At 39.4% G+C, this 26,251-nt stretch overlaps 1 protein-coding gene across 1 annotated transcript in view; it reads right to left on the bottom strand.

Annotated features, from left to right (window-relative positions):
* The window catches only part of rrp12 (ribosomal RNA processing 12 homolog), a 52,312-nt gene that overhangs the window by 11,503 nt on the left and 14,558 nt on the right, over nucleotides 1-26,251 (bottom strand). The window contains exons 12-31 of the mRNA XM_057847957.1: nucleotides 23,475-23,575; nucleotides 23,286-23,400; nucleotides 19,815-19,957; nucleotides 19,605-19,726; nucleotides 19,459-19,523; nucleotides 17,662-17,824; nucleotides 17,448-17,602; nucleotides 17,311-17,378; nucleotides 14,244-14,337; nucleotides 14,006-14,164; nucleotides 13,647-13,727; nucleotides 10,871-10,976; nucleotides 6,430-6,537; nucleotides 6,170-6,327; nucleotides 6,010-6,101; nucleotides 3,554-3,709; nucleotides 3,310-3,479; nucleotides 3,110-3,217; nucleotides 3,000-3,046; nucleotides 2,826-2,901 (exon numbers count right to left, since the gene is read on the bottom strand). Coding sequence (XP_057703940.1) covers nucleotides 2,826-2,901; nucleotides 3,000-3,046; nucleotides 3,110-3,217; nucleotides 3,310-3,479; nucleotides 3,554-3,709; nucleotides 6,010-6,101; nucleotides 6,170-6,327; nucleotides 6,430-6,537; nucleotides 10,871-10,976; nucleotides 13,647-13,727; nucleotides 14,006-14,164; nucleotides 14,244-14,337; nucleotides 17,311-17,378; nucleotides 17,448-17,602; nucleotides 17,662-17,824; nucleotides 19,459-19,523; nucleotides 19,605-19,726; nucleotides 19,815-19,957; nucleotides 23,286-23,400; nucleotides 23,475-23,575 — 2,287 coding nt within the window. The remainder of the gene's footprint in view (nucleotides 1-2,825; nucleotides 2,902-2,999; nucleotides 3,047-3,109; nucleotides 3,218-3,309; nucleotides 3,480-3,553; nucleotides 3,710-6,009; nucleotides 6,102-6,169; nucleotides 6,328-6,429; nucleotides 6,538-10,870; nucleotides 10,977-13,646; nucleotides 13,728-14,005; nucleotides 14,165-14,243; nucleotides 14,338-17,310; nucleotides 17,379-17,447; nucleotides 17,603-17,661; nucleotides 17,825-19,458; nucleotides 19,524-19,604; nucleotides 19,727-19,814; nucleotides 19,958-23,285; nucleotides 23,401-23,474; nucleotides 23,576-26,251) is intronic.

Genomic DNA, 26,251 nt, shown 5'->3' with positions numbered 1-26,251 from the left:
TTAAATGTTTCATTGGCATCAGAGCAATACATCTTTAATCTGGTTGTGTCTGTGTGGGGGGGGTGCATGTATTAAAAAATGTTTCGGGGAAAAAAAAACCTGAAACCTTGACGTAAACACTTGTGTTGAATAATTATGTCACAGCAGCCATTACCAATAAGTTGTCTGAAGTGTAATGTTAAAGCTGCAAGTCATTTGTGTTAGAATTACATGTTTGCACAGTCATCATATTGATATTTATAATGTTGTACATTTTTCAAGTCATACAAGCTGTTATAAATGTTCACACTAGAATTCTTATTGTTTACAAGATTTTTTTTTTTTTTTAATACTTAACGTTTAGACTGCATGTGGAATTGTTAAATTGAAAGCTGGTAAATAAATTTGACGAGAAACGGAGAAATTTGTATTCCATGCACTGATTCAAATTTCAAATTATATAACAGTCTGCTTGGGCGAATTTATCGTCATTTATCGTTATCGAGGTAAATCTGCTCAATTTATCGTGATACGTACTTAAGGCCATATCGCCCAGCCCTAATACAGACCCACTCAAGATATAAAAGAGTTGTCATTCAACTGGTCAACATATCGTCACAACCATTATGAAAATATTTCACAAAGGTTGAAAAGTTACCTAGTGTTGCTTAAAGATGGCTGATTACAGCTGCTTCCAGTTAAGACCAGCTTAAGATACGTTTTTGTTTGAGCTGTTTATATGTGTTTTAACGATTTATTAAGAGCATTGTGAAAAACGGAGCATTTTATAGCATTTATGCTTGCGGACCTTTGCTATGCAAGTTAGCTAATTGTTCTTTTGATGTATTTAGACCCTCATTTATTATTCTTTTTTATACCGTTTAAGCTAAGCTCAGGTATTTAAATTTATTTTTAAATGCATGCATTGCTCTTGTGAAATGAAAGTGCAATTCTGCATAGTTTGAAGAAAGACTCAGGAATTTTATTTTGTATTCGCATTTAATGCTCTTCTGAAAGTGCAATCTTAGAAAGCCTTTGTCATCGAATTCATAATTTTATTGACGGGTCGAATCGGCAAGCCACTGTGTAACACTTTCAAGCAGGGGGCCAGGCATTTCACAATCCACTTCAGTTATTCGCAGTCGGTCGCAGCAACACATGCAGCATTAAATGCCGGATTTAGGATAAAAGTACGAAAGCTGTACCGCATACAAACAGGAAGGATTGCCTCAGGAGTGATTTGTTCGAGGATTCAAGGTAATTATTATATCTTTCGTACCATGCATGCATTTTGAAATGTGGAAAAAAAGCAATGGGTGAAATTAGTTGCTACGGCATTGGCATCATAGTTCGCAATAGTTACATAAAATAAATGCTAACTGTATGTTTTTTTTTTTTTGCTTTTAACCAAGAATCGAGACTGTTTTACACCCATATCTATAAAGAATTCAGGGAGTTAAGCATTTATTCACAAGAATTTTCACTGGAAAAGCTGTGTTTACATAAGGTGGCCACTAGCTACATTCACAAACAGACTTGCTTAGTAGTTTGCAATATTTACGTAAAATAAATGCTACCTGCACTTTTTTTTGCTTTTAACAAAGTATCGAGACTGTTTTACGTCCATATCTATAAAGAATTCAGGGATTTAAGCATTTACTCGAAATAATTTGCAACAGAAAAAAGCCATTGTGGCAGCCCCCTTATCACAACAAAGAGCTAAGAGACTAGCATCATTCTTCAACATAGTTACGCAAAATAAAAGCCAACTGCTCATAGTTACTTTTATAGTATAGTTATTTTAGTTAAATAAATGCTAACTGCACTTTTTTTTTTTTTCTGCTTTTAACGAAGAATCGAGACTGTTTTACATCCATACCTATAAAGAATTCAGGAATTTAAGCATTTATTCAAAAGAATTTTCACCGGAAAAGCTCTGTTTACATATGGCGGCCGTCTCATTGAGTAACAGACTCAAAATAACTGTCCGAAAAGTATTGTATTTTTTTTGTTTGTTTGTTATTGATGGAGGATACACTGCCCTCTGGTGGCACCGTTGGGTCTGGCTGGACTGTCGCCTTATGACAGAGAAGTAGACTATCGTCTGACATGGATAAAGGACAGCTGCGCTCTGGTTTGGCCCACATAAGGCTGTAAGTTGTTTCAGCTAATATACTGCAGGTTTGTGTCTGCATTTCTAATTAAGTTTACAGGTACAGTTTGTGGAGTTACGTGGAAGGGATTAGCTATGAGAATTGTAAATCGTTTAGCATTTGTAACATTTAAGCTAGTGGACTTTTGTTAGGCAAATTAGGCTAATTGAATTTAATAACTTTACATATTGATCAGACTAGAACGTTTCAACAACAATTGCTTTGTGATAAGAGTTTTATTGTTAAAATGTGTACTGTTTTGAACATAAATGTACATACATATGTGTGTTAGCTTTAAAAATTGTCAAAAGTTAAAACCTTCAAAAAGCACCATTGCGTTGTTTGATGCCTGTAAATCTGAACAACTTCACATTCACAGAAGACAGAACACGTCATGTTAATAAAGTAAATTAAAAAATAAGAAAGATACTGTGAGGTACAATAAGGTACTATTTACGCAACAAAAAAACGAACAAAAATCGACTGGAGACAAAATAGCAGATGAGACTCCGGTTACATAAAGTCAAAATCGCCTAAGTTGAGTACGTCGTAACTCGGGGACTACCTGTACTTAAATAATCGAAAGCTGCAGCCCTAGTTTTATTTGGACAAACTAGCTTCATGTTTTCTCGTTTCTGCAGCCCAGCACGTCGTGATGACGTGGGCATTTTTGTTGTATGTACTTTAGTTTACCTTTATATTTCAGCTGGGGTTCTGTGTCCATATCTTCAAACTCATCATCTCGAAGTTTCCTTTTTTGTGCCTTTTTCTAAAAACACAAAGAAGTGACATGAATATGCGATAGTTAAAAAAAAATTGCAAGTGCAAAGCCAAAAACAACTGAATTTTGGAGGGGATAACACTCACACTCTTCACTCCAGCTTCTTCCAAAATATCATTCAAATCGCCGTCATCTTTAAGAGAGTGTGATGCATTATTAGAGGAAATTTGCAAACATTGACGATGGTGACCGATACCTTTCTGGTCTTCTTTGTCGTCCTCTTCTCGGATTATCAGCCGCCCGTCTGACGTCGTCTTGAAGCCATGCTCCGCCTTGGCGCTCTTTTTCTTCCCTGGGTTGGTGGCTACCAGGGTGGAAACACAACACAAGCCAGGGTGGTCATCATCGTAAAAGCACTAAGTGAGCTGTCCAAAGCTTGTGAATGCCTCTTTTTACCAAGCACTCTTTGTGAAACTTTGGGGTCCAAGAAGTTCAGCGGGTCGTCATCCTCTCCCTCTTTGAGCCAAGCCTGACCTTTCTGCTGCTTCAAACCCTTCTTCTTCCTCCCAGCCTTGACTTCGTACTCTGACAGATCGCTATCCGACCCCGCCAGGATGTCTTCAATACTGGCGAGACGAACCAACAAGGTCTCAGTTGGACCGGCGCGTCACCACCACGAGCTGACAAAGAGGTGTCCTACCTGTCATTAGGGGCTTTGGGAGCCACGTCTTCGCTGTCTGAGTCTTCCTGCTGCTTCTCCGCTTGTTTCTTCCGCTGGCTACGAGCCTCCGTCTTGCGAATGTTTGCTAGAGCCTTGTGGTGCTCGACAGGCAGCATGCTCTTCACTAGCTCAAACCTGCATACAATCGCACAAAAGTTTAATTCGTTCACTGCCCTTGCTCATAATTGAAAACACTCAGAACCCATTTAAATTGCAATCTTTGGCACCCCTCCTCACAGCACTCCAATTTTTGATACAGTGGCACCTCTACACTGCTGGCCAAAAGTATTGGCACCGCTGCAATTCTGTGAGATAATGCTCAATTTCTCTCAGAAAATGATTGAAATCACAAATGCTTCGATAATAATAGTTTCATTTATTTTGCTTTTAAATCAAAAAAAAAAAAAAAAAAAAAATCATCATTTTACACAAAACGCCAAAAATGGGCCTGACAAAAGTATTGGCACCCTCAGCCTAATACTTGGTAGGACAACCTTGAGACAAAATAACTGCGAACAACCGCTTCCGGTATCCATCAATGAGATTTCTAGAATGCTCTGCTGATATTTTAGACAATTCTTCTTTGGCCAACTGCTCCAGGTCGCTGGGATTTGAAGGGTGCCTTCTCCAAACCATTTCCACTTCTCCAGCCATTTTCAGGTCTCTCCACAGGTGTTCTATGGGATTCAGGTCTGGACTCACTACTGGCCACGTTAGAAGTCTCCAGTGCTTTCTGTCAAACCATTTTCTAGTGCTTTTTGAAGTGTGTTTTGGGTAATTGTCTTGCTGGAAGACCCATTACCTCTGAGGGAGACCCAGCTTTCTAACACTAGGCCCTACATTATGCTGCAAAATGTGTTGCTAGTTTTCAGACTTCATAATGCCATGCACACGGTGAAGCAGTCCAGTGCCAGAGGCAGCAAAGCAAGCCCCAAAACATCAGGGAACCTCCGCCATGGTTGACTGTGGGGACCGTGTTTTTTTCTTTGAAGGCCTTGTTTTTTTTTTATGACCAGAGAACATTCTTCCAAAACGTTTTTGGATTTCTCAGATAAGTTTTGGCAAACTCCAGCCTGGATTTTTTATGTCTATAGGTCAGAAGTGGGGTCTTCTGGGTATCCTACTAGAGTCCCTTTTCATACAAAGCTGATGGATAGTACGGGTTGACACTGTTGTACCCTCGGACTGCAGGACAGCTTGAACTTGTTTGGATGTTAGTCGAGGTTCTTTATCCACCATCTGCACAATCTTTCATTGAAAGCTCTCGTAAATTTTTCCTTCCCATCCACATCTAGGGAGGTTAGCCACAGTACCATGGGCTTTACACTTATTGATGACAATGCGCACAGTGGACGCAGGAACATTCATGTCTTTAAGATGGACTTGAAGCCTTTCGATTGCCCGTGCTTCCTCACAATTTTGCTTCTCAAATCCCCAGAAAGTTCTTTGGTCTTCTTTCTTTTCTCCATGCTCAATGTGGTACACACAGGACAGAGGTTGTGTCAACGTTTATACATTTTAACTGGCTGGAAGTGTGATTTAGTTATTGCAACCACCTGTTATGTGCCACAGGTAAGTAGCAGGTGCTGTTAATTACACAAATTAGAGAAGCATCACATGATTTTTCAAAGCGTGTCAATACTATTGTCCGACCCATTTTTGGAGTTTTGTGTAAAATGATAATGATTTTTTTTTTTCCATTCTATGTTGTTTTTTCACTGCGAGCAAAATAAATGAAGATATTACAACCAAGCATTTGTAAATGCAATCATTTTCTGGGAGAAATTGAGCATTATCTGACAGAATTGCAGGGGTGCCAATACTTTTGACCAGCAGTGTACATACTAATATCTTTACATAAGGAATTTTCAGGTCAAGACACGGGAAAATATTGCCTCTTTTTACGAAAGAAATTTCAGGATACGAAAGGCAAAAATACAGTATGGGCTGCTACTCGCAGCTCCCAGAGTTTACTGAATGTAACATACTTATAGCTGCTCTGCCATTGGCTATTGCCTAGCATCTTCCTGGCATCCAATTGGCTAACAGGGACCTCTACTGTATGTGAGCATCCCAGCGTCCTCTTTATCCGTACCACGCCTTCCGACCGCTTTACGTAAGTGCATTAACTTTTTTTCTTTGATTATTATTCTTTGGTTATTCTTCATTTTTTTGGTCATTGTGCAATAATCTAATAGCAACATGTATTTTTTACATATTTTGATGCAATTTTAGGCTTTATATAAGGATTATGTCTGACATTTAGGGGTTTGGAACACATTAGGGCATTTTCATGTAAAATGTGTCTCTACCTATGGAATTTTCAGTTCACGAAACTACTGCCAGAACCAATTAATTTTGCAAGTTCTGGTACCACTGTACTGTTCTAACTGCTGTAAGTAAAAAAAAGAGGGAAAAAAACCTCCGCGCCTTACCCAAACTTCCTGATCAACTTGGTGAAGATATTTTTGAGTTTGGCTCTAAAGTGTCTCCTAGCATTATCCGTGATATTCCCGATGCCTTCCATCTGACAGGGAAACAAATGTTACAAATTCCTGTAGAAGACTGCATTGTCCCGATGTGAACACGCCGTACCATGACAGTGATATGTGATGCCAAGGTCTTGGGGTCCATGACGAAAAGGATGACCTTGATGAAGCTCAACGCCGCTTTGACCACTTCTCGGGTACGAGACGCCAGCAACACACACACATTATGCAGAAGCTGCTCCATGGTGGAAATCTCAATGGAGTCTGAAATAACAACATAAAGACATCACACTTAGAATGGTTATAATAAGTCAACATATTTATTATATTGTAAAAACACGCCATCTGAACTAGCCACTGTCCTACCTTTATACTCGTACACCAATCGTGTGAGGGCCATCACAGTACAAGTGATCATGGTAATGGAGCCTGTGAGGCCAGCGTACATCACGAGCAGATACTGCTGCATAGCCTCTAAAACAGACACACAAAATGTAATTACAAAACTATAAAATGCAAATTTCTAGACTAATTATGTAAAGAGGCTTTTTGCTCACTTTCTGTAGATTTTCGATTACTTCCTATTAATTTTGTGGATTTTTTTTTTAATTAATCATGTTAAAATATTTGAAGCAATTAACGCATACACGGAATGACCCGTTCATGCGTTGCCCCAAACAGTTTACAATGATGCCGTTTTAGCACATTGCGAGCAAAAAGGAAGAGAAATGTGAGTGGACACAGGCGTTCATTGGACCGTGCCTTTTATTGGCTTAACCTTTGGCAGCCACTACTACCAGTCATGGTTGCCCAACTTCCCATCATGCATTTGGGCGGAGCAAGAGACGATCTTTTTCTTAACACGCTTAATTGAACACAACGCAGAACATATTGTATACCTTTTGCAGCCACTACTGATAGTCATGGTTGCCCAACTTCCCATCATGCATTTGGGCAGACGTTCTTTTTCTTAAATAAAATTACTCTAACTTGTACTCAAATTTATCTTTAAAGAACTACAAGTCTTTCTATCCATGGATCCCTTTAACAGAAAGAATGTTAATAATGTTAATGCCATCTTGTGGATTTATTGTTTTAATAAAGAAATACAGTACTTATGTACAGTATGTTGAATGTTTATGTCCGTCATGTGTCTTATCTTTCCATTCCAACAATATTTTACAGAAAAATATGGCATATTTTAGAGATGGTTTGAATTACGATTAATTACGATTAATTAATTTTTAAGCTGTGATTAACTCGATTAAAAATTTTAATGGTTTGAGAGCCCTAATACATACATACATGTTTCAAGTTAATTTTATTACTGACACTGCATTTCGGGGCCATCAACATGTTTTGCCCCCACCCCCCAACAGTCAAACTCCAACTCTGCAGCCAGTCCTAAAAGTTTAAATGAGCTGTCTATCATAGGCTCTATTACGGGTCACTAGCTTAATTTTGGGGCAATTCGAGGAAAATTTCAAAAATAGTGAAACTCAGTGGAAATTTTTTTGCAGATCCTAGTTAAAAATCAACTGAAGTGAATGGAAACGTTTTTGTGGGAGTTGAATGTCTCATTGGAAATGAATGGGGCTATTGAAAATGTATGGGGAAGTTTTTCAAATTTTAGCAGTATTCCAGTATTCCCACTGGGAACTTTTGTGCGCCTCGAGTTTTAATTTCTTTTGTGAAACGGACAAAATAATTTGAATATTAAGATGTTTATTATACTCGCTTTAATCAATAGCTGCTCGCAATGAAAAGAGACTTTGCTTAATATTGCTCACAATGAAGAAATGTTTTGTCTTGTTTTGCCAACCGGCCTGCTCGAGACAGCGAGGCAAGGACAGCGTTGCTGCACTGGAATGCTTTGACACAAATGTATTAATTTCCCGTCTTGCACACACATAGCTAAACAAATTCACTGGGCGTTAACCCTCGCTTTGCTACCAAATCTCCAATAAGGGTTAACATTCTTTGTTGCTAGGGACATCCCAAATAAAAAGAAAGGGAGCTGAGGGCTTAGGTTAGAACAATTGTGGAATCTGTATTGTGTAGTCCTAGTATTGCATTATATAGCTTCCCTCCGCTCTTTGCAAGCTCTTTAATTGAACTTAGTGCCTTCTCTCCTTATTTTCTGTCATATTTGTGTTCCTAAGGAATTGTGTATGAACTTGACATTTTAATGGTCCTTTGAACAGGATTGCAAGATACCCGAAGTTCCCAGAGGCAGAGTCGACATCCAGTAAAGACTGTACACGGCCTCAGTTTGTGAGGTACTGGCTTAACCTGGGGGCCCAGGGTGGACGCAAAGCCAAAGGACTGAAGGCCTCTCAAGGTAGAAAATTCCCTCACCCAAATGTATGAGTGATCAGATTTGCGCGGCTGTCAATTTTTAAGGGTGACTGTGTACACTTAATCTTCGTGAAAGACAGAGTAGTCTATAAAACTGTAGGGCGACGGTGTCCTGTAAATACTTAATTCCGTAGTCGATAAAACTGTACAGACCTTAAGAATACTAGTCCCTATCAAGTAAAAAGTCACCAGTATTAAAACTCATCATTGTATCATCAACATCAGTGTATTGTTAACTATAAGGTGACTGTATTCCCAACTGTACAGTAGGGATAATTTGGATTTTTAAATGTTTTTGCAATTGGAAATTTAAGGGGATCTCCCCCCTAAAATAAACAGGTTTTTGGCACAACATCAAACGTTTGAGTTGAAATTAAAAATAATTCCTGCATCTCATGAATGTTAGGAAAGTTTCAAAGTTGTAATGGGGCTAAAGCCGACATGTCCAAAGTGCGGCCAGGGGGCCAAATGCGGCCCGTGGTCAAATTTCATCCGGCCCCCAGCCTCTGTCATAAGATCAATATGGCCCGCACACAGACTTAATAAATTGGTCAGCAGTACTGCTACCAGCATATGAAGTAGCTTACACATTAAATGCTGATCCTCATTTACCCACTAAAAGGCAGCAGCCCTTCAAGCAACATTAACCCGTGTGACCCTTGACTTCCAATTTTCTAAAATGGCAACAATCAACAACAACAACAAAAAAGTTGACTGCGACGGCCGACACTTTAAGGATAGGTGGAAATTGGACTATTTCTTAATTAAAATACGCAACAACTGCTTCTGCCTCATTTGCAAAGAAACAGTCGCTGTTTTTAAAGAGTTTAATGTGAGGCAATATTACCAAACAAGACACGCTGACATGTACGACAAGATTACAGGGAAGACACGCAGCGAGAAATTGAAGAAACTTGAAGCTAGTTTACTTTCACAGCAGCAGTATTTCGCAAGATCCCGAGAATCGAAAGCAAACGCCACAAACGCTAGTTGCGAGATTTTTTTTTTTTTAATAAATAATTTAACAAAGCAAATGTGACACACAGAATGACTTGCTAAAATTTGCTTAAATATACTGTTCTACGTAAAGTACGTCAGCCAAGGTCGACCCCCCACATTTTTACCACACCAAATCTGGCCCCCTTTGCAAAAAGTTTGGACACCCCTGGGCTAAAGGGTGTGGAATGTGTGATACGTAAAATATGTGGACAGAAAAAAATTCTATAAAAAAACTTTATATGTGGGGAGCTTTGTTTTGCAATGAACTGTGTATCATTTTTCTTCCCTCACAATGTTGCCATGTTGATTTGTTCAATTGCTTGAAAATTTCCGATTTTCACAAACCGTGGATGTTGGGACTACAACCCCTAGCAAAAAGTATGGAATCACCAGTCTCGGACAAACACTCCCTCAGACATTTTATCATGCAGAACAAACTCAGATAAAGAGTTTGAAAAAATAATGAATTAGTTCAAAAGTGCAACTCTTTAGCATTAAGAAACACTAAAAGAAATGAATAAAAAACATTGTGGTGGTCAGTAAATGTTACAGGGAAAAGTGCAGGGAAATCTATATGGAATCACTCAATTCTGAGGAAAAAAATATGGAATCAAGAGAAACAAAGAAATAACAATAAAATCTCTAACATCTCTAGTATTTAGTAGCACCACCTCTGGCTTTTATGACAGCTAGCAGTCTCTGAGGCATGGACTTGATGAGTATTCTTCATCAAATTGGTGCTAACTCTCTTTGATTGCAGTTGCCAGATCATCCTTGCAGGTCGGAGTCTTGCTGTGGACCGTTCTTTTCAATTTCCACCACAGGTTTTCAATAGGGTTGAGATCTGGCCAATTTGCAGGACATGACATTGACTGGATGAGTCTTTCTCCAAAGAATGCTTTAACAGTTTTAGCTCTGTTGCATGATGCATTGTCATCTTGGAAAATGACATGTTTTCAATTGAAGGGATAAGAAAGCTGCCTAAAATTTTAATGTAAACTTGTGCATTTATTGAAGAATTAACCTCAGCCATCTCCCCAGTGCCTTTGCCTGACATGCAGCCCCATATCATCAAGGACTGAGGGAATTTTGATGTTTTCTTCAGGCAGTCATCTTTGTAGATCTCACTGGAACAGCACCAAACAAAAGTTCCAGCATCATCACCTTGTCAAGAGTCAAGAATCTGCATTGGACAAGGTGTCAAGAGTCGAGAATCCGCATTGAACAACGTGAAGATGCTGGAACTTTGGTTTGGTGCTGTTCCAGTGAGACATTATTTTTTCAAGCTTTTTATCTGAGTTTGTTCTAAATGATAAAATGTCTGAGCAACTGCTCATCAGAGACTGTTGATTCCATACTTTTTGCTAGGGGTTGTACACCAACTGCCGTTACTCATAGTGTGGAGGTGCAGTCCTTCCCCAGTTGTTTTCACCTTGTCTTGTTCGTTTACCTTTTGTGTTCCCACAGAATCGCACGAATGCGTTTCCTATTTCCACCAGCAAAGTGTACGCATTCTTGCGCGCGCCGACTGACACTTCCTTCGTGCATACGATGACCTGAAGATGAGATCATTCTGGAATAAGTGTGAGGGATTAGCGCCTGCGCAGTAAGCCAGATGCAATATGCATTAATAATAATGTAGTAACCACTTTAATCAACTATAAAACATTGGCAGTCTTCAACAAAACGCAAAAATGCAGTGAAATGGTGCCACTTCAAAACTCGCTGGTTTACAGCATTTGCAAACGATTCGAAAAAAAAGAAAAAAAATCTATTACCGACACCGCACACGACAAAAAATGCACTTTTAAAGTTAAGTTTAAGTTTTCTTCTTCCTATTTAAGTTTTCTTCTTCCCATTTAAGTTTTCTTCTTCCCACTCCTTTTCAGGCATGTAGTTGATGTTACAATGTTACTTAGCTTTGCTGCTCTTTTTGTTACTTGATTATATGAGCTGTATACATTTGTTGTCTTGACAAGGAATAATGGCCTGAAATAAACTAATGAAAAAAAAAAAAAGTTTTATATAGTGTAAAGCTTACGGTTAACCAACGTATTTCCGGTGAATATTTCAAAATAAAAGCACATCATGTTCAACATGTAAATAAAGATTTCTGGAGGTCATCGCACTTACTCCAGATTCTACACTAAGAATAGCATTAAAATGATACCCATGATGAAAAATTTGATTGGCAATGAGTAAATTAGCTTCAAATTTGCTAACATTCTCACTTTGCAGGACAAGATGACAATCATTTTGGATCAAATGAACACTTTTGATGGGCTCTAATTGGCGGAGAATAAAAACGTCGTTGGGTTTCTCACCTATTGGATATTCTGCTCTTAGCTAGCTTTCAAATGACTCGTTATTCACTGTGTTTTTTTTTTTTTTTTTTTTTATTTAATTAATTGATTTTAATGTAGTTTGTATTTTATTTCAGAAAAACAATTTATTGCATGTGAATAGGTGACTTTTTAGAATGTATTGTCACTACTAGGGTTCGGCATCGAGCATCAATGGGATCCGGTTCCAACAAACCGCTCGAATTTTTAAATTTCGATTCCATGTTTCGATGCCCTGACCGCCGAGCGGAAAAAAAATGCTGCTGAAAACCAAGAAGACGCACCCACGAGAAGCGTGTGTTTGTGAATTGCAACTTCAGTACAACCATTGACACAGTGTGGTGGCGCTCAAAAGTTTGGCTCAACTTTATTTTAAAAAAAAATAATAATAATTAAAAAAAAAGACCAGTCAGCTCAGTTGCAACATTTGCAGTTGCAACATTTTCAACACAACTTTATCATGCAAAGGTGTAGTGCTGCAACGATTGATCGATGAGCTCGAGTATTCAATTAGAAAAAAAGATTCGAATTTTGCTGCTTCGAGTATTCGTCTAATTAAAGTGGTGTTGTAATGGTTTGTTTTGAAAGTATTTGCATTCAGCTTTATTGATTTGGGTGGAAACACTGCCCTCTCGTCTGCCCCATTTCACATGGCTGAATCCAGCTGCTCCCTGTTAAGACCAACCTAAGCTAAGTTTTTGTTTGCGCTAAAGTTTTTTTTTTTAATGCATTCGTACTGTAGTTTATAGTTATATTTAGACGTTTTTGTGGGAATATGTGTCTGAACCATTTGTTAAGAGCATTGTATAAAAAAATGAAAAATAAAATCTTTTTATATCATTTAAGCTAGCGGACTTTTGCTATGTGAGTTAGCCAGTTGTTCTTTTGTTGTACATAAATCCTCTTTTTTTTTTTTTTATACAGGTTGAGGCTCAGCTCAGATATTTTAATTTTTTCTGTTCCTTATCCGATTGCTCGATTATTTGAAATGAATAGTTCATCGATTAATCGACTACTAAAGTAATCGATAGCTGCAGCCCTACAAAGGTGGCTGCGTGACCAATATTACACCTCCAGCTTCATGGAATACAAGTACGGTACCCAAGTGCATAGCTAAGTGCAATAGTAAATTAATAAACGAGAATAAGTCGTATTATCACATCGGGCTACGGTAGATATCACATGTATAAGAACTTTATTCGAAATGAGACTCGCAGGCGTTAGTAAACAGCCGCCATCTTAAAGCAGTAGACTTCTCAGTCTATATAGCCCATATAAGCAGCTACGTACTTTACGCAGCGCGTTTTCACCTCCGTTAAAATCAACACTATGAAAAGATTATCAAATTATAATCAATTGAAGAATTTATACAAATGATTCGTCGTAGCTCCCAGCTAAGGTACATGTATGGCAAAAGGAATATGTGTAAATGTCTTCTCCGTGAGCTTTTAAAAATAAACATCTTTGTGAAAGTACACTCCTCTGGAAAGAAACGTCATCACATTCAAGTTCAAAGACTGATATTTATGTACAAGTTAAAAATAGCCCTGTGAGAAGTCCATATAATTTAAAAACCACATCGAGAAGACATTAATATAAACTATGCAATTTTTTTGACCCTGCCTCTTTTTTTTTTTTTTTTTTTTTTTTTTTTTTTTTTGACCTTGCCTCTTAAAAGAATCGGCATCGTTCAGAACTGGAATTGAAAAGTGGAATCAGAATCGTTCAATTTCAAATGATGCCCAACCCTAGTCACTGCTTTAGTGATTGAATGGGTAAAAAAAATGACAATAATATCGCATATCATCAACAATTTAGAAGACAATTTATCATAGCCTACTAAAATTTGTTATCGCGACAGGGCTACTGCGCATGTTGGCGTACCTCTGGCAGAAGAGAGATGATGAAGTCTTTGTGTTCTTTGTCAAGTCTTTTCATCACGTGGATCAGACACTTCAGTCGAGGCTGAGGACAATGGTATTGAAAAATTAGACATCTCTACAATAATGCTGAGCCCATCGATCAAGTAATCAGTAAATAAAAACCTCAGGACTACAGATTGCCTGCATGTTTTATTACTGAATTTTTGTTGTTGCTGCCAAATCTCTGCTCAACATTTCTGCCCAATTGTTAGTCATATCGCACAAATGAGCTGGTAAGTCAGAAGTGTTGTGAAAATGTGAGGATCGCTCAAAACAGAACACAATCTCTGGAAAGGCATCATCTCCATAGCCTTTTCTCACCCGTTTTGCTGGCGACGCCGCATTTTTTAGGGTCTCCAGCAAGACCGCCTTCAGAGTGTCGAGGTTGGCCACGACAAACGACTTGCTCTCATCTCCCTCTCCCGCGCACATCTCTTCTAGCACACGGTAAGCTTTCTTCTGCATTCCCGGTTCTTTCATCTGAACAAAAGAGCACAGACGGTTGAGGGAACAGGACTTGCGTTGGTGACACGACAGCTTCGACTGCGAGTGAAAAAACCTCTAAATATGGCCTGATGAGCTCAAACGTCTTCGTCATGGTTAGCTGATCCAGGAAGGGCGCCATGGCAACAATAAGGTCCAGCATTGACAACCTAAGATCAGGCATGAAAATGGGTCAGGGGTTAAAAAGGTGAGAAGGGTGTGGAGGAAATATGTTCCGGTACACTGTACAACTAGGGTTGTCCCAAACGACTAATTTTCTCCCGATTAGTCAGCCGACTATTTTTACAATTAGTTGACTAATCTAATACACCCCCCCCTTTTTTTTTTTTTTTTACTAATTTAGCAATGAAATTTTTGATGACACTTATTTATTCACAAAAACATTTTGGAACACTTAAATTATTAAAGTACTAATAAACACTTTAATAACAACAATACATGAGAAATAAACAATTAGGTGAAATGCTGATAGCATTAAGTAGCGCAAAAAATGGAATGTAAAAGATTCAGAAAACTGACTTCGCCTTTCCAACATGATTCAAAACAATTCTTAAAAAAATATCTAACATTAATATTATACTGCAATATATAATAGTATTATAATCATTGCCAATCAGATTTTTCATGAAGGGTGTCATTTTAAAGCTATTCTTATTGTAGAATCTGAATTCTGAGGTATGTGGGATTAAATCCAGAAATCAATTTTGGAAATGTTTAACGGAAGTACGTTCGCTAAACCGCTCACAGTTAGCTTTACACTCCGCAAAAAAAGCTCTTTTTGTCATTGCATGTGGTGTCCGTAATCTTTTTTTTTTTCATTTGTAAATGCTATTAACCAGCGATTTTTCATGTTTGAAGTGTCACCTTTTAACCACAAGTTTGCGTTTTGGAGAAGACTGCCAATGTTTTATCGCAGGCTAAAGTAGGTTGTCTTTTTTCCCCATTAGCCTCAATGTAGCAATGCTAACGTTTACAGTGTTTAATATACAGTACATGTGTTTCCTTATTTTGTATGTTCTAACTCTAATTCTACAGTGTGTTGATTACCAATAAACTTCTGTGAAAGGAACTTGAGTCTCATATGCTATCAAAATGCAAGTATACACGCACGCACAAATGTATGCACTCACGCGGCGATAAAACGCAGCCGTGAAAATTAACACCTTCATTTTTATATACCGTGCGATAAATGGACTCATTGCATATCGCGACAGGCTTAGCAACTTCAATAAAACATGTCGTCCCTCCGTCCGTCAGTCAGTCAGTTAGATGGACTTACAAACTGGGTGACAACGCTTAAGGTGTTCATTCACGGCCGACGTGCAGCCAAGGTTGACATTGAATAGACAGGACAACAGTGAACCGTCACTTGTTTCGTTGAAATGAGTCAATGTTTTGGTCACTCTGGTGCGCTTTTTGGCTTTGTGCTGCTTTCCCTACTTGCATACTAAGCGTCCGACATTCAAAAAAAATCTCCCGAGTCCCAACCCTAACCCCCCACCCCCTTAAAAATGTTCTACACAATTCACGGAGGTCTCCCTTTTTTACTTCAAAACGGCAAATTTCGCCAAAAGGTGAGAGATTTTCATGCCAGTAAGATGTAGTAGAGAGTGATATAAATGAGTCTATTACAGTATATGGTAGTTTCTCAAATGTTGCCCTTTCACAATGTTGTACCACAACACTGAGTGTCAAAGTGTGTTTCATTGCATTTCTCCATCACAGTCTGAATGACGACACCTGCCTGCGCAAACAAAAACGCAGGCAGGCTGAATGGCGTTGGAAAAAGGACAAACTACAAGTTTCTCTGGGATTGCTGAGGGACTCCCATGCTGCCTACCAGAAGGCCTAAAACAGGCCAAGTCTAATTATTCATCCTATTATAACTAAAGATGTGACCGAAAATTTGGCGCTAAAAGCTTTCGGCCGAAAATAGCTCAAATTGCATTTTCAGTTTTCGGTTAAAAGGCCAAAAGTTTACCACCGAAAAGTGTGAAGAATCTTAGTCCTCTAGTGATGACGTCATCAAAACACAGCGAGCTAACACTACTGGCTCACAACGAACATGTCGGCCGTTTGGAAGTACAGTATTTTGATTTAATCCGTCCGGGAACGAATTCGGTCGGATTGGTCGCCGCAAGAACCCGGCCCACTAGCCTGGCTCGCGATCGATTCCACTTGCTGCACAAGAAAACACCAAGTCTTATTTTCGGTAGTAGGAGAGATTGTAAATAAATCTCGGAGTGATATTCGCAAATAGGCTCGACTTTGAAAAACAGATTAGTTCTGTTGTAAGAGCAAGTTTTTTCCAGTTCCGTCTCTTAGCCAAAGTAAAGCCTTTTCTTAGTCGCTATGACCTTGAGAAAGCAATTCATGCCTTTAAGACTGGACTACTGCAATGCACTTGATGTTGGTCTTCCCAAGTCCTCTATTTCTCATCTGCAACTCGTTCAAAATACCGTTGCCCGATTGTTAACCGGCACACCTAGACGTGAACATATACCAGTGCTATCTTCGCTCCACTGGCTTCCAGTTCGTGTTAAAATTGATTTGAAACTTTTACTGTTTGTTTTTAATTCTAATAATGGCCGGGCTCCTTCTTATTTGTCGGAAATTTTAACCCTCTGTAACTGGCAGGGCTCTTCGTTCTACCGGCCAGCTTCTTCTGCAAGATCCAAGGTCGAGACTTTAAACAGTGGGATTATCGATCTTTTGCGGTTGCTGCCCCAAGGTTGTGGAATAGCCTGGCCCCTGAAATCCCTACCATTACAAATCTAGGCCTTATTACAACGCGGTTAAAGACCCACTTTTCTCCCAACTGGGGTAGCCTGGTTATATTCCTGAAGGGTTTTCGGATTTTGACCTTTTTATTGTTTTATTTGTTGTTTAGACTTTTAGCGCAATGAGTTGTTTTCTCAATTTTATTGTATAATACTTTATACTCCTGCCTTTTATTTACCATGAACTATAATTTTCGTTGTTTTAAAGCACTTTGAGGCGCTTTTGGGTTTTTGTAAAGGACTATATAAATAAATTTGTATTTGCTATATAACACTAATGTTATCATGAGAAAATCTGTATAAATAAATGCCTACCTCCGATACAAACCAATTCTTCCTTACCGTGTGAACTCTGTGCTTTCTGAACTGGTCAGTCTATCCGTGGCTTTTTGCAGGAATGTGTTGATCATCTAAGGGTGATTGAGGGTTCAATTAGGAGGAGCTAAATTAAAGCATACACTTTTAGTATAATAGCCCACCTGCCGTTCAGTGACCGTCAAGTAAACTTTAATGGTGTCCAAGACAGCCATCCTGTAGGCTGCAGATTCTCCGTTAGCAGGCTGCTGGCTGTACACGTTGAAGAGGATGGGCAGGAAGTTCTTAGAGAAGCGACCAACTTCAGCTTTTTCCTCCACTGCAAAACAGAGAACTGTCAAAGGCTGCTGTGTCACCACAGAGTAAACACCATCTTACCAGTGTTGCAGCTTTTATTGATGACAGTGCGCAGGGTCTGGCAGACTGTGAGTCGCAGATCAGGTTGCTCGTTGATGGCCATGCCGAGAGAGCGAGCAATTCCTTTGAAAGATGACACCAAGTCCACAGGACACGTGCAAAACCCGGGAAGCATGGTCCAAATCTGAGAGATGGTAGCTACTTGAAAACAAATCCATTCACTGCAGTGTTTACTCATTACCAAAAAAAAAAGTGTGTGAATTGAATTAATGAATATTTTTTATTTTTGAATACAGGTAGTCCACGGGTTACGAATGAGTTCCATTCCTACGCTGGCGACGTAACCCAAATTTCCGCGTAAATCGGAATGAACCCTTTGAGTACCCCAAAATAACTATCCAAAAAGTCCAAAAGTATAGTATTTTGTTTAATGGAGGATACACTGCCCTCTGGTGGCAGCGTTGGGTCTGACTGAACTGTCGCCTTACGTGACTGAAGCAGACTATCCGATATCCGCCTTACGTGACTGAAGCAGACTATCCGATATCCGCCTTACGTGACTGAAGCAGACTATCCGATATCAGACTATTATCTGATATTAGAAACGTGCGAAATTTCCGATTCTTAGATTATTCGCGATTCGGCAGTGGAAGATTCGAGAACGATTCACAAACATCCAAATTCCGATTATTGAATTATACCAAGTAAAACGGAAGTAAAACACAGTCAGCGCGGTCTTTGGGACGCAATGAGGAAGGGACCGAGAGTAAATATGTTCAACTCATGCTGCTAGATAAAAAAACAATCATACCTGACTGCGGCCGACAGCCGCTACAAACAACGTCCAGTTGCTAGTTGCTACAAACATACGGCTACAGTAGATATCGTATATATGTAGAATTAGATGAAAAATGACAGACGACTGCGGTGTTAGAACATGTATTATTAAACCGAGACGCGAATGACAGACTTTCCGGCGTTAGAAAACAGCCGCCATCTTAAAGAAGTACTAAAGCAGTGACTTCTCTAGAAGGCTCTGTTGTAGCTAACCTAATTAACCTTTTATCTAAAATACTCCTAAATCGGCAGAATCTTGTCTTGAATCCATCTTTAAATGATGAAATAGATTTAAAACTTTGACAAAAGTAGACAGAAGGGAAATTATGGAATAACGGGAGCAATTTTAACAACTGTAACAGTTGATTCACAACATTAAATTAATTGAATGTAGTTTAAAGCTGCTGATACAGAATGGGGACTGGAGTATTTTATTTACTGTTGTTTTTGTATATCTGTTTACTGTTATATGCTAACTTGATACTGAAATAGTAGTTTGGTTTAGCCTGAGAGAATTTTTGAACAATTTTGGAACTAATGTACAAAACATTAAAAAAAAAAAAAAAAAAAAAAAAAAAAAAAAAAAAAAAAAGGAGGGGGATGCATCAATAATCGTTTTATAATCGAATCGGAGCCTCTGAATCGTAATCGAATCGTTAGGTGCCTAAAGGTTCTCAGCTCTATCCGATATCATTTTAAAATGCGTTCATCTGCCATTCTTATCGGACAACTCTAGCCACGGCCAATCGTTGTTACATTGCTTTACTGTGAAATGAACGGAACATTTGGAGCAAGTAATTTCACCGATAATTTAGGAATGCAGGTTAAAAATGAGGTGATAAACAAAACTAGCCTAAGCAAGTTATTGTCGTCAATTTCATTGCAATAATTTCAGTGTAATACAGAACTTTTGGGCATGAAATTGTATTGTGAGCTAGCCTGTCACTGTGAGTTTTTCAACAATGACAGATGATGACTTACCTGAAGCTGTAACGTCTGATATACTTTGGCTTCCAGGTTCTGACCCGCTTGCTCCAACTCTTCAGCTACAATACAATGGAGGCAAATATTAATCAGTATCATATTAAAGTTGTTTGCAGATTTTTCTAATGGAGTTAAGATTGTACCTCTCTGCTTGAGTGTGGAAGCTAGAGGAAGGAAATAGGAGATGAAGAAACTCAGGTGAGTATTCTTCACATGATCGCGGATGACGGGCACAAGCCAGCTGCGTGGGAACTCCAGGTCGTCGCTAATGTAAACCAAAGACAAACACATATTGCTGTTATGTCCACAAAATCCGGATTTATTATGATTATGCGTGAAAACTGAGCACTTACTCATAGCCAGTGATGTTGAGAGGCACGGCTCCCAACACGACCTCCGGGCCCATGCTCTCCACAGCGCTCCCGACCGCCAGATCCAGCTCGCCACAGTATGGGAATCGAGGAGTGGCGCGCAGGTCGGCGAGAGACTGCAAGGACTACAAGGAAGGAGTACACCATATACTTCATCATCAGTTGACAAGAAATATCCCACAAAAATTTTGCCACACATTCCCGTTGGGGAACGACCCAGGCATAGCATTTGGCTTTTACTGTGATAAATTCAAACATACACTGCGTTCAAACGCCAGATTTAGGTGGAAAAAGGATGAATGTTTCACTGCATACAAGCAGGCAGGAGTGTCTCAGAGATTTGGTCGAGGATTTAAGGTAATTATTATACAGTGCTGGCCAAAAGTATTGGCACCCCTGCAATTCTGTCGGATAATTCTCGATTTCTCCCAAAAAATGATCGCAATTACAAATGCTTTGGTAGTAATATATTCATTTATTTTGCATGCAATGAAAAAATGAGACAAAAGTAAAACTTTGGGAAAAGGTATCAACATAGAGTTCACAGGGGGGAAAAAACGAGACCTTCACAGAACACGGTCCCCACAGTCAAACATGGCGGAGGTTCCCTGAGTTTTTGGGGTTGCTTTTCTGCCTCTGGCACTGGATTGCTTGACCGTGTGCATGGCATTATGACGTCTGAAGACTACCAACAAATTTTGCAGCATAATGTAGGGACCAGTGTGAGAAAGCTGGGTCTCCCACAGGGTCATGGGTCTTCCAGCAGGACAATGACCCAAAACATACTTCAAAAAGCACTAGAAAATGGTTTGACAGAAAGCACTGGAGACTTCGAAAGGGGCCAGAAATGACTCCAGACCTGAATCCCATAGAACACCTTTGGAGAGATCTAAAATGGCAGTTTGGAGAAGGCACTCTTCAAATCTCAGAGACCTGGAGCAGTTGGCCAAAGAAGAATGGTCTAAAATTTCAGCAGAGCATTGTCAGAAACTCAATGATGGATACCAGAAGTGGTTGTACGTAGTTATTTTGTCTAATAATTGTAAAAAGTAAAAAAAAAAAAAAAAAAAAAAAGTAATTGCAATAATTTTCTGGGAGAAATTGAGCATTATCTGACAGAATTGCAGGGGTGCCAATACTTTTGGCCAGCACTGTGTAAAATATCCCCATGCATGCACTTCGAAACGTTGTTGAAAAAAATGCATGGAAAAAACTACCGTAACTTTAGCTTTAAATTTTTACGTAAAATCAATGATAACTACACGTTTATTTTGGCTTTTAACCAAGAATCTACACAAGGGTTTAGCAAATCTGGACCTCGATGCCATCTATCCTGTCATGTTTTCCACGTCTCTCTCCCCTAACACACCTGAATCAAATGATTACGTCATCAGCAACCTCTCCAGAAGCCTGATAATGATCCTGATTATTTAATTCAGGTGTGTTGAAGGAGAGACATGGAAAACACGACAGGAAAAGTGGCTCGAAGTCCGGATTTAGTAAACCCTGCTCTACACTGTTCCATGTTCATATTTATAGAAATTCCAGGATGTACGCATTTATTTACAAGAACTTTCAACATAAAGAGCTATTTGTTTTGTGATGGCCACCGTGTTGTATCCATACGCAGCAGTATAACTTTAGAGTCAATTGTTTAGGTAATTTTCGGCCAACTGCCCGTTCTTGGGCAAAAAACTAGTAATTTAGACATTTCTGCTTCCATACAATAAAAAATTTAGCTTTTTATTTTATGTAACATTTCAATCTAAAAATGAGAGGCAAGACGTGCTGAGGTAGTACCGGTAGTAACATCGGAATTCAACCTAAAAAAGAGATGTGTAGCTTGTGAAGCATCCACAAAGCCTACACCTGAATATAACACCTTTGCACTGTTTTATTGTGCGTTTTCGATTGTGGTCGAAAACTTGGGGCGAGTTTATGTGATTGTTTTTGATGATGGGTGAACGCTAATACATGCTAGTTGTTTGGATTCTTATATCAGCATTTAGTTATGAACACAAATTTAAATTGCTGTTATTGAAGATAAAATTGACTTAATTTCATGTTTATATTAATTGCAAGTAGGGCTGTCAAAATTATCGCGTTAACGCACGGTAATTAATTTTTTAAATTAATCACGTTAAAATATTTGACGCAATTAACGCACATGTCCCGCTCAGACAGTATTCTGCCTTTTGGTAAGTTTTACAGCAAGGCTTTTTGTGCTGTAACAGCGAACTCTTGTGGTCGCTTTGCGACATGGTTTATTTTTTTCTTGCCAGCTCAATATGGCTGCACGACGTCTCGGAATGTTGTGCTTATATGATCCTTGGACAAGATTTGTCCATAAGTATGGTTGTTGTAAAGAATGTATATATTATGTTAGTAAGCGAAATGTTCTATTTTTTGTATGAGACGCTTTTTGTTTATGTTTAGTGAACCTGTATAGCGTGCTAAGCTAACGCTGTTGCTAATGCAATGCTTGTGTACTTTTTTTTTTGTAGTTTTATGACGGTCTAAAGAGGACAATGGTTTGAGGCTATTTTATTAATAAATCAGATGAAAAAGGAAGAAGTCTGATTATTAAGGCGTCGTTCACGACCTGTCTAGCTTTGGAAAAAGTAGACGCTTCGGAGTGAGGACAGCATAGACAGATTTAAATGACAGTAAAGTGAAATGCCCACTACAGTCCTTATTTACCGTAGGTTGAATGTATATACCCATCTTGTGTCTTATCTTTCCATTCCAACAATTTATTTTACAGAATATATATATAATTTACAGAAAAATATGGCATGTTTTATAGATGGTTTGAATTGCGATTAATTACGATTAATTCATTTTTAAGCTGTAATTAACTCGATTAAAAATTTTAATCGTTTGACAGCCCTAATTGCAAGTGTTGATGTCATGAGCAGCTGAATAAAGTCAGCAAACCACTCAGACATCTGACATTGTCATTTCAGAGCTTTGCTCGCTGTCTAGCTAGGACTTAGCTCCAACATCTTGGCGAGGACAGTATAATGTCAATGACGTATATGTTGACATGTTTGACATGTTTTTGGATAGTTATTTTTGAGATTTTGGGGTACTTAAAAGGTGAATTCCGATTTATGCGAAAATTCAGGTGACGTCGCCAACAGAACTCGTTCATACCCCGGGGACTACATGTACTAGAAAACGTGTGACTTGCATAACATTCTAATATTACTGTTGCATGCCAATCTGACTATGAGTAACCGCTCAGCTGCATATAAAGAAGGTAGCACAGAGACGTGAAAGACACATTGTCTTCTACATGCACTGGTGATCTGGGTACGTCCAGGATATGACTTTGGGCCTCCTGGCCTAGTTGGGCGAACCAGCTGGTTTTGCTGGACAAATTCCAATAATGGGGAAGACATTTCATTGTACGGAGACTTTTTTTTTTTAACAAATTTAGTGTCATTGTACCTTGGTCATAACGGAATGTGCATGTTTTCCTGCAACCTTGTAGAAACAACCAAGTATTTGTAAGACATAGGGCCAGGAGGCATGGAAACGATAGGACAAGCCTTCCTCCACGATGCTGAAACACAGACACACATATTAGCAAGACAACACATCCCCCAAATTGTTCCCAAATGAAAACAGCTCAGGTACCGAAACATTCTGCAGACATAGGAGGGGTTTCCTGCAGAGGCTGTGGCAGATACCGTGCCGATTTCCCCCATGTGAGGACCCACACACTCCATCAAAAGCGTCTGGAACAGAAACAAAAACCAATCAATATTAATCCATCTGTCCATTTTCTGTGGCGTTTGTCCTTTTTAGCGTAGCAGGGTGAATTGGGGCCTTTGGACTTTAGGAAGCGGCAGGGAACTCTGTTCCGCTGTCAGACATAATATGCTGCAAAATCACCAGGTGATGTGATACACTATCAACTCAGATAGCAACATAGCTTTACTTACCGAGCCCGACAGCGTTCACGATGCTGGCATAATGTAATGTCTGTTTATTAGAGATTGACCGATATGAGTTTTTCAGGACTGATACAGATTATTAGTAACCGATTTTAGGAGCCGATATTCATTTGCAGTAAAAGTGTAATAATTGCCGCCCGATATATCGGGCCGATATTTGGAAATTTTTTACTTTTTTTTTTTTTAATCCGACCGGCCAATAGGAAAGTCAAATTAAAACTAGGGATTGGGACTAGGGATCGCGCCACTTTTGGAGGATCGGAATCGGGTGAAAAGGATTGGGTTTTTAATTAAAAAATACAGTGGGGCAAATAAGTATCTAGTCAACCACCAATTGTGCAAGTTCTCCTACTTGAAAAGATTAGAGCGGCCTGTAATTGTCAACATGGGTAAACCTCAACCATGAGAGACAGAATGTGGAAAAAAACAGAAAATCACATTGTTTGATTTTTACAGAATTTATTTCCAAATTAGAGTGGAAAATAAGCATTTGGTCACCTACAAACAAGCAAGATTTCTGGCTGTCAAAGAGGTCTAACTTCTTCTAACTAGGTCTAACGAGGCTCCAATCGTTACCTGTATTAATGGCACGTGTTTTAACTCATTATTGGTGTAAAAGACACCTGTCCACAATCTCAGTCAGTCACACTCCAAACTCCACTATGGCCAAGACCAAAGAGCTGTCGAAGGACACCAGAGACAAAATTGTGGACCTGCACCAGGCTGGGCAGACTGAATCTTCAATAGGTAAAACGCTTGGTGTAAAGAAATCAACTGTGGGAGCAATTATTAGAAAATGGAAGACATAGAAGACCACTGATAATCTCCCTCGATCTGGGGCTCCATGCAAGATCTCACCCCGTGGCGTCAAAATGATAACAAGAACGGTGAGCAAAAATCCCAGAACCACACGGGGGGACCTAGTGAATGAGCTACAGAGAGCTGGGACCACAGTAACAAAGGCTACTATCAGTAACACCATGCGTCGCCAGGGACTCAAATCCTGCACTGCCAGACGTGTCCCCCTGCTGAAGAAAGTACACGTCCAGGCCCGTCTGCGGTTCGCTGGAGAGCGTTTGGATGATCCAGAAGAGGACTGGGAGAATGTGTTATGGTCAGATGAAACCAAAGTAGAACTTTTTGGTAAAAACGCAGGTTCTCGTGTTTGGAGGAGAAAGAATACTGAATTGCATCCGAATAACACCATACCCACTGTGAAGCCTGGCGGTGGAAACATCATGCTTTGGGGCTGTTTTTCTGGAAAGGGAACAGGACGACTGATCTGTGTAAAGGAAAGAATGAATGGGGCCATGTATCGAGAGATCTTGAGTGAAAATCTCCTTCCATCAGCAAGGGCATTGAAGATGAGACGTGGCTGGGTCTTTCAGCATGACAATGATCCCAAACACACAGCCAGGGCAACAAAGGAGTGGCTTCGTAAGAAGCATTTCAAGGTCCTGGAGTGGCCTAGCCAATCTCCAGATCTCAACCCCATAGAAAATCTGTGGAGGGAGTTGAAAGTCCGTCTTGCCCAACGACAGCCCCAAAACATCACTGCTCTAGAGGAGATCTGCATGGAGAATGGGCCAAATTACCAGCAACAGTGTGTGAAAAGCTTGCGAAGAGTTACAGAAAACGTTTGGCCTCCGTTATTGCCAACAAAGGGTACATAACAAAGTATTGAGATGAACTTTTGGTATTGACCAAACACTTATTTTCCACCATGATGTGCAAATAAATTCTTTAAAAATCAAACAATGTGATTTTCTGTTTTTTCTTTTTTGCACATTCTCTCTTGGTTGAGGTTTACCCATGTTAACAATTACAGGCCTCGCTAATATTTTCAAGTGGGAGAACTTGCACAATTAGTGGTTGACTAAATACTCATTTGCCCCACTGTATATATTTATGTTTTTCTGCTTCATGCTCGTACAGCCTCACTCACCCTCCTGCTGCTTTTCTTGGTCAGCAGTGCACTGGGAGTTTTGCTTGTTTGAAGTTAACGAAGATCGACAGGTGTTGAAGCTTTGATCTAGCCAGAGAAGCTTGACATCGCTACCGTATTGGAGTGCTAGCCAGGCCTTCTGTAAATTACATGCTTAGGTAGCGGCCGCCAGCGAGCAGCGTCCATCGTTGCTAACGTGTTGCTGTAGCAGTAACTTAAAAACTACGTGGTCAATTCATTTTTTTTTTTTTGTTGTAATATGAGTTTTGACACAATGAATGATGCATTCAACATAATTTAACCAAGCAAACCGCATCAAGAAATGAACTCTTTCTCAGCCCTTTAATAAGTTAATAGTTTATCCGTTTACTGCTTGTCAAACATCTTAAAGTGAAGAAAAGTGAGGAAATGTAGTGTAGGCACATGATAGCTACATTATTAGCCTCTGCACTCTTGACGTCAAACATACAGTAACCTAATGAATACATATCAACACTACCCGGGACGCGACG

Source organism: Corythoichthys intestinalis, chromosome 10 (genome assembly GCF_030265065.1).
Source record: "Corythoichthys intestinalis isolate RoL2023-P3 chromosome 10, ASM3026506v1, whole genome shotgun sequence".
NCBI lineage: Eukaryota > Metazoa > Chordata > Actinopteri > Syngnathiformes > Syngnathidae > Corythoichthys > Corythoichthys intestinalis.
The sequence above is the reverse complement of the archived record's forward strand: the minus strand, read 5'-3'. Positions and strand labels throughout refer to the sequence as shown.